This window comes from Galeopterus variegatus, unplaced genomic scaffold (assembly GCF_000696425.1).
Source record: "Galeopterus variegatus unplaced genomic scaffold, G_variegatus-3.0.2 Scaffold3658, whole genome shotgun sequence".
NCBI classification, from domain to species: domain Eukaryota; kingdom Metazoa; phylum Chordata; class Mammalia; order Dermoptera; family Cynocephalidae; genus Galeopterus; species Galeopterus variegatus.
This window is the reverse complement of record NW_007729769.1, coordinates 158,202-166,074: the sequence shown is the minus strand read 5'-3', so window position 1 is coordinate 166,074 and position 7,873 is coordinate 158,202. Positions and strand designations below refer to the sequence as shown.

At 40.5% G+C, this 7,873-nt stretch overlaps 1 protein-coding gene across 1 annotated transcript; it reads right to left on the bottom strand.

The window, feature by feature from the left end:
• Positions 1 to 5,967: 5,967 nt before the first annotated feature.
• Positions 5,968 to 7,642, bottom strand: POLR1D (polymerase (RNA) I polypeptide D, 16kDa). Its single transcript, XM_008585661.1, has 2 exons — positions 7,401 to 7,642; positions 5,968 to 6,543 (listed from the first exon to the last, which is right to left on the bottom strand). The coding sequence occupies exons 1-2, from the start codon at positions 7,424 to 7,426 to the stop codon at positions 6,168 to 6,170; spliced, it is 402 nt and encodes a 133-aa protein (XP_008583883.1). The 5' UTR covers positions 7,427 to 7,642; the 3' UTR covers positions 5,968 to 6,167.
• Positions 7,643 to 7,873: the final 231 nt, after the last annotated feature.

Here is a 7,873-nt window from a genome sequence, read left to right as displayed (position 1 = left end):
AAAAAACAAAAAACAAAAAAAAAAAAAAAAAAAAAAAAAAAAAGAAAATGGGCCATATACTAAACTTCTATATTAATTCCTACATATCCAGTGTTTCCAGAGACACCCCAAATCTAAGTATTTGCAAGCTCTTGTTACTGTAATTTGCAAGAAAAAAAAAAACGAAAAACAAAAAACAAATGCATTAAAATGCTTTGGTAAAGACCCATTAAATATAATACCATATCATAAAAAAAGTAAGGTAAAAGTTTCCCAAATGTTAAAGGTCATCTAGTTTAACTTTGTCATATAAAGCCAAGGATATTACGGTTTAGAGAAGTTAACAACTTGCCTAACTCTAAATAATTAACTGACTTTTTTGAAAAATTTAACTTGAAATTATCAATATTTCTCTGACCCCAGAACCTAGTATGGCATGTATGGTCACCCTAGGGAGAAATTATGCGGGGACAGACTATAATTATTTTAGCTCAGGGTCATCATATTTAGAGGACAACATTAAAAGTATCAACACTAACATCCCAACATTATGCGATGTGTCTGTGATAATTGCACTGTGAAACACACAAGTCTCAGAGCAGAATTTCTTACCTGAATAATCCAGACTGAGTAGAATTACTCAGTAATTGTTCCATTTTACATAATCACTCACACATCTCTTGATGTTTGTAGAAGAGGGATTATACAGTTCTCACTTTATATTTTTGAATAAATGACACAATCAAGTCACCTTGAGAAAATGAGAAAGCAGCCATGACACAGTGGCGAGAAACTGAGTCCCAGTTCTGCCACTTACTAGCACTATTAATCTTGTCATATTCAAGATCTCAGAGCTATGTGATCTGTAAAATGAAGATATTCCTACCACCCTTTCAGAGTCCTTACAGGACTAAATATAATTATATATATATTTACTTCGTAACTATGAAGCGCTGATTAAATATAAAGTATTATTTTAAGAATCTTAAAAAATAATCATTTTTATAGTTATAGTTTTGATAGTTGTAGATTAGTACTGATAGTTGTATATCTGTGTTAACTAAAAAACACAAATGTTACATAATATCTATCATGTGTATAGTGATTTACAGTATAATATATTACCTTATCGGCTCTTAGAAAAACCCTGAAATTCCTGTTCCCCTTTCATTGGTTAGGCAACTAAAGCTTAGGGAAGCTGACTTGTCCACGGTCAACCAGTAAGGGTCACAGCTGACTCTAGCCTAGAGATTTCTGATTTCTTATGGAGAGTCCTTTCGATTAACACATACCCTTATTTTATTCAGTCCATGAAGATGTTTTCTATATTTTGAAGATGATCAAGTGCTGCTTTGACACAACATAGATGAAAAAGTTAAAATGAACATATATAAAGATTATGCTAATGAAGTTTAATGACATGGAAAATATTAATGATATTAGTATTCACATTAGTAAATCCATGTCTGGTTTCTCAACCAGATATTCTTGAATTTATCAACACTTTTCATGGTTAAGATTTATAAAAAGAAGCCGCATTTGCAACATGTTTCAGCATGAACTTAGGAATAAAAAAGGATTACTAGTCAACAATTTTGTCTCTTAAACTGAAGTCTCTGGAGCACATACTCATATATGAAGCTTTATCTTCATAAGTGCCTGAGGAAGGTGACAGAGGCAACAACAGGGCCATTAAAAGCTGAGTCTGAGGAGTTAGGCAGTCCTGGGTTCACATCCACTTACTAGTCACATCACCTTAGGCTGGATACTTAACTTCTCCAGGCCTTAGTTTCCTTTTCTATAAGTGGGAAAAAACACTACTTTAAGGAGGATTAAACTGTTTTTCACAAATTAGTCTTCTTACTATACAATACAATTACGTGTCTGCTTTTGGCTAGAAATAAGCCTAGTTGGTTTCCTCATGTCCTGGCTTGTTCTGAAGCACATTGCTCTCAGATAGAGACCAACTTATTACAACAAGTGAATAGATGAGAACCCTCTGCCTGGCTGCTACAAGTCTGGGCAGCAGACAGTAACACACCTGTAACCTGACATTTCTTAAGACAGACATTTTCAGCAGAAAGGTTTCTAATCATAAGCCCCTAGCATCCCTAATTTTTTTCATTCATTTAAGGACAAAGTGCAATCTTTGCCATGTAAACTAATAAACAAAAACCAGGAATAAAATTGCAGCACCAAGTCTGGAAGGCTTAGATAACAAGATCTTATACAGAACACAAATCTAACTCATTTACTTTGACAAACATGATGGTCATACTCTGTATTCCTCATCTTCAAGGAAAGAGTTTATAATTGAAGCTTATGTCCCCAATTTTATATTAATCACTTTTGAAGAAAAATCCTGTTAATTATTCCAAGCACCAGCATTTATGCTTAAGTATGCAAAACAGAGGTAAGAAAGCAAACCAGGATCTGAAATACCTTCAGATGAGGATTCTCAATGTGTGATCCTTAACTTGAAAACTGAGTTCCAATTAAAATTTATTCTTTTTTTTTTTTTTTTTCCTTTTTGTCATTTTTCGTGACCGGCAACGGATCGCAACCCTCAGTGTCGTGCCCATACCGGACCGGGACCGGCAACGGGATCGCAACCCTCAGTGTTGCGCCTGCACCTCGCTCAGCCAGTGAGCGGCTGGTCTGTATGTGGGATCCGAACCCTCGGCGGGAGCGCCACCGCACTCCCAAGTGGCGCACTGTAGCAGTGCACCACCGGGCCGGCCCCTAAAATTTATTCTGATATCCCTTATAACTTACCAAGTATAGTGGTGAGAAATTAACAGCTGTGGACCAAATGCTCATGAAGATCCAAGGGAAAACTGCCAGAGTCTGTTCATTTTATTGTGGAGCTAATGTGATAAAAATGGCACAGGAGATGTCAAATGATAGAATGCTCCATTTAATTCTTTGTTTTGTCCTTCATGTGCTTCAGGCCATATAAAGACTGGATTTCTGACAATTTTCCACCAAAGCAAAGTCCACTTCATAAAGTAAGGGCAAAATAAAACTTAAGCAACTCTACGCCAATTTACCCTTTAGTGTTTATTTTCCGAAATATTATTGATCTGTAAATTCTCCAAATCTGAGACCATGCATTAGGTATGTACAGTACAGCAGGTCCTCACAAAACCAGCAAGTTCTGTCTTGGAGATCAGGTCTCAACTAATATGAAATCCACTCACTTGCAGCCAAGTTAGGCCTTCTAAATCCAGAGCTCTGCCACCTTATGTGTGTATAAAAAACATGCCCAATTCTTCCTAGCTCAAGTGACCTCTCTGGATTCAATCACCTGGAAATATCTGTAAGATTTTCTTGGTTCTACTGTGTAGGCTACTCCTCTGGCACTCTATCTTTGCCTACTCTGCTCATGACCATCTTTTGCCTAAATGAACTCCTACATCTGATTCTTCCCGGACAGGCCCAGTCTGTTGTCATCTACATGTGACAGAATATGGAGCTAAAGACATAGAACCACAAATTTATGGTTTTCAGCTCAAAGCTTACAGAATAGATATTTTTATAAGCCTTTCAAATGCAAGTTCAGCTCTGGGGATATTTAATGAAAAAAACTTAGAGCCTACCTTCTATTCATTCATTCAATAAACACTTTTTGAGCAACCACTAAGGGCCAGACACTATTCCAGGGGCTGTGATATATCAGTGAACTTTCAGACAAAAATCTCTGCCCTCATGGAGCTTATGTTACAGTATATGTGGGTATGAGTGGGGGGATGGACACTATATAATAAATACAATAAAATGGTAAATTATCACTTCTTACAATGTTCAAAGTGGAACTTTTAATTCCTGTCACCTTTTCCACCTCCCAACCTACTTTCCCCTTTAAACGTCCCCATTTCAGTAACTGGGCCCCAAACCTAGGCAGGAGTCATCTTTCTGTTTCCTCCCTTTCCACATCCAATTCATGACTCCCAATTTTGTACCATTTCAATTCTGAAATACATCTCAAATCCACCCTCTCTTCATCTTTAACTTCTGCTTTCCCTGACTACTTCAAATCTTATTCATAGTTTGTCCCTCTGCCTATATTCTGGTCTCTCTGTAATTCATTCCTCCACACTGTAATCAACTAATCAAGATGTCATTCCCATTGTATTTAAAATCAAAACTCCTTACCACGTGTTCTTCTTCCCATCAAATCCAGATAGGTCCTTCTTGCCACAAAAGGGCAAAACATGCAAATCTTCTTTCATAACTTCAATTCTGCAAACCACCAGTTTTCTGCTTCAGGACCTTCACATATGCTATTCCTCCCGGAAAGCCTTTTCTTACCTCTTTGCACATCCAGCTCCTTCTCTTCCTGTAATCTCAGGAAGACCTTCCCTAACTTCCATGACTAAAGCATATTCTTCTATCTTGGCCCTGTATTTGTTTCTTTCACAGAACTGCAACTTTTAAAAAATGTTGCTCCGATTATAATGCCTGCTTCACGAGAACAGGACCTGTTGTGCCTCATCTACTACCATATCTATCTCCAAGTCCTGGTAAATACCAGGTGCTCAATAAATATAAAAATATTTTTATTTAAAGAAATTGACTGACAGAAGAGGTCACAGTTGAGTGACTGAAAGGCTACATGCCGAAACTACCTACATGGATTCATCTGGTATTACTAAGTGTCCATTAATTGTCAGGCGTTGTGCTAGGTACCAGCGTCACACTGACCAGCAAGTTGGTATAGTGGGTAGACAACATACGCACTAACGATAGAATAGTAAATGCCAAGACCAGGAAACACAAGGTGTAATGAAACCACATAGAAGTACTCAAACCAGCCTGGGAGTCAGACATGTAAGTTTTGACCTAGAGTATGGCTGGAGTAAGAATGCTCCAGGAAAAGGAAATAACATAAACAAAGGCCCCCAAATCAAGAGCATATGGGGGGTATGTGTGCTTAGTTCAAAGGAGGACAAATATTTAGGGTGAATTAAGTTGGGGTAAAAAGAGGATAGGTGTGAGAGACAAGGTTGAAAGAGGTACAGAGGACAGCTCTTAGATGTAATTCACTAATATAAGGGTACTTCAAAAAGTCTGTGGAAAAATGGAATTAAAATATAATAAGAATCCTTCCATACATTTTTTTTTAAAGATCTCTCATATTTTAAGTTTTCCAAAAAAGTCATTTCCCCCACATGGAAATTTCCTTCTCCTTGTCCTTACTTTTTCTCAAATAATGCTTCTTCCTTACTTTCTCTCAAATAGTGCTTCTATGTAACCCTAGGCCATACTTAGTTATCTACTTAAGGACTGAAAATGTTATCTTGGTCATCCCAATTTTATCCTATAATAAAATTAAAATCTCTTGGCCTACTTAAATCAGGACTAAAAATTTTATTTGTATCCTGAGATCCAAGCAGTAAACTGGTATGTACCCTGTAAATGCTACAACGATGGAGTATCAGACCAAAAAAAAATGTTATCTTGGTCATCCCAATTTTATCCTATAATAAAATTAAAATCTCTTGGCCTACTTAAATCAGGACTAAAAATTTTATTTGTATCCTGAAATCCAAGCAGTAAACTGGTATGTACCCTGTAAATGCTACAACGATGGAGTATCAGACCAAAAATTCTCATACAAAACCAGAATTCCTACAATTCTTTCTAATTATTCCCCACCCTTGCCCAATCTAACAATCATAGCATAGGATGCAATTCTCTCATGAATTACTAAAAAAATCTAGCAATTAGCCAAGTCCACACCCCAACATTCTTTCCTTTTTTAAACCAATCACAGTCTACCTAGGATCACGCTCTATTGCATCCCCCCTCACCACCCTAATCACAGACATGAATTTCCATGATCAAAGTCCTTGTCTAGGCACCTAATTTTCTCAGTTTCCTCACCCTCAGTGTTGGCTCAATTAAAAGGAAAAAAAAAAAAAAAAAAAAAAAAAAAGCACCATCCTTGAGGTTCATTCGGTTGCAAGAAACAGAAACCACTCAAACTAGTTTAAATAAAAGAGGGAATTTATTAGAAGAATACAAAGGTTCTTACACAGACTAACAGCTGTAAAGGCCCCATAGTTAGGACCACACCTATCTGAAGGACACAGCATGCTGTAATCACAAACTTCTAATTCTGGTTTCTGCATGATCACGAAGAGAATATCCTAGAGAACAGTCCTCCTTGAATACTGCATAAGGGACTAGAATGTGGATTCATTTCTGCTTGCTTTTTGATCCTTATAGTCCTTTATGCTGGCCTCGAACTTGTCAAGCACATGTTGGCAGACATTCATGAGCTCATTCAGGCCTCTCTGAAATGGCTCAACAGCTGGGACAGCACCTCGAGTCTGAATGCGTAAATTAATTTTGCTCTCTGAAGGATGGGTCGTAGTGTAACCACAAAATTCCACTTCTGGGTTCTTCATGATCATGTAACGCAGAGAATTTCCTAGGGTATGGTCCTCCTCGTGCAATACAAATGTCACACAGTGTCTATCTGTTCCAGCTGCCTGGACCATTTCCAGGGCTGTCTTCCTTTCGCCTTCAGCCATTGAGGTCTTCAATCCAGATATTTTTCTACACACATATTTTTTATAAAAATGAGATCATACTGAATACTGTTTTGTAACTAGCTTTTTTTCATTTACTATATCACAATTGCAACACATTATTACTCCAATCCACTCCAACTACACAAACTATTAGCCTCTCATTTTCCTGCCGCCACAAATTCTACCAATAAATATTTAATTTACTGCCTCTAGTTTCTCTCTACTTCATTTGCCATCCACATTGGCCATAGGGGAATCTTTTGAAAACACAAATTTAAATGCTTGCTAAAATGGTGGAGTTACAAGAAAGGGATAGGATTAGAATAGGGTGGGTCCTGCTGGAGGATGAAAAGGGAGTTGAAAGCCGTAGAAGAACACAAATTGCTCTAGTATAAAAATAGAAAACACAGATTATCAATGTGCAGGCCCAAGTATGGCTTCCATCTGCAAGAAGGCAACTAAGAGAATGGAAGGTCCAAGAGTCAAGGAGTAAAGGGGCTCAAGTACATAGAGTGGCTTGATTAGCAGGCTGCACAGAAAAGGAACGTGAGCGGTAGCTACAGGGCCTAGGCTTGACTGAGCACGCCAGTACGGTCACTCAGGGAGCAGGGGCCTGGTGCGTGACTTTACACGTTGCTGTTCGAAGGGGGTTGGGGAGTTTGGGGACTTCTAACGTGCCTTTCCTCCTTGATAGTTAGCCTACCTCTGAGTGTGTCTATTCAAACACATTCACGTCTCCTCCCCTCTTTCCAGTCGGGCCCCTTCTTCTCGGGGGCCCAAGTAGGCCCTTGCTGCCAGGCTGGGCCGCGTGCCCCTGGACAACCTGCTCCCCTTGCCGGGCGCGGCCCGCCACGCCCGCCCGTCCGCTTCCTTGACCGTTACCTTTCCAGTTCCTGGTCCTCTTCCATCGCGGGGGCTGTTTCCAGGATCCTCAGGTGGTGCTGGCGGACGGGAGGCTCTGCTCCATATCGCGAAACGTGCGGATGAAGCAGGAAGGAAGGAACGACCAACGGAAGGCGCGGAGGACGGAAGGCGCGGAGGACGGAAGGAGGAAGGAGGAGCCGCAGCGGCGCAGCAGGGCCCGGCCGAAGGGGCGTGGCGCAGAGGCTCCGCCCGGGAGGCCCCGCCCCCGGCGCGCGGTGGGCGGTGGCGCGAGGCCGAGCGGCTCGCCTGGCGCTCCCCGAGCCCAGGCCCGCCAGGGAGCGGGGAGGAGGGAGCGGGGGCCCGCCCCACCCGAGGCGCAGACCTTCTCCCAGGTGATGGCGAAAGGGGCGGGCCCTTACATGCCGCCCCCAAATCACCTTCCTTCTTGGGGCCGGAGTCGGGTCTGTTTCTGACTTGATGCTACACCCGTG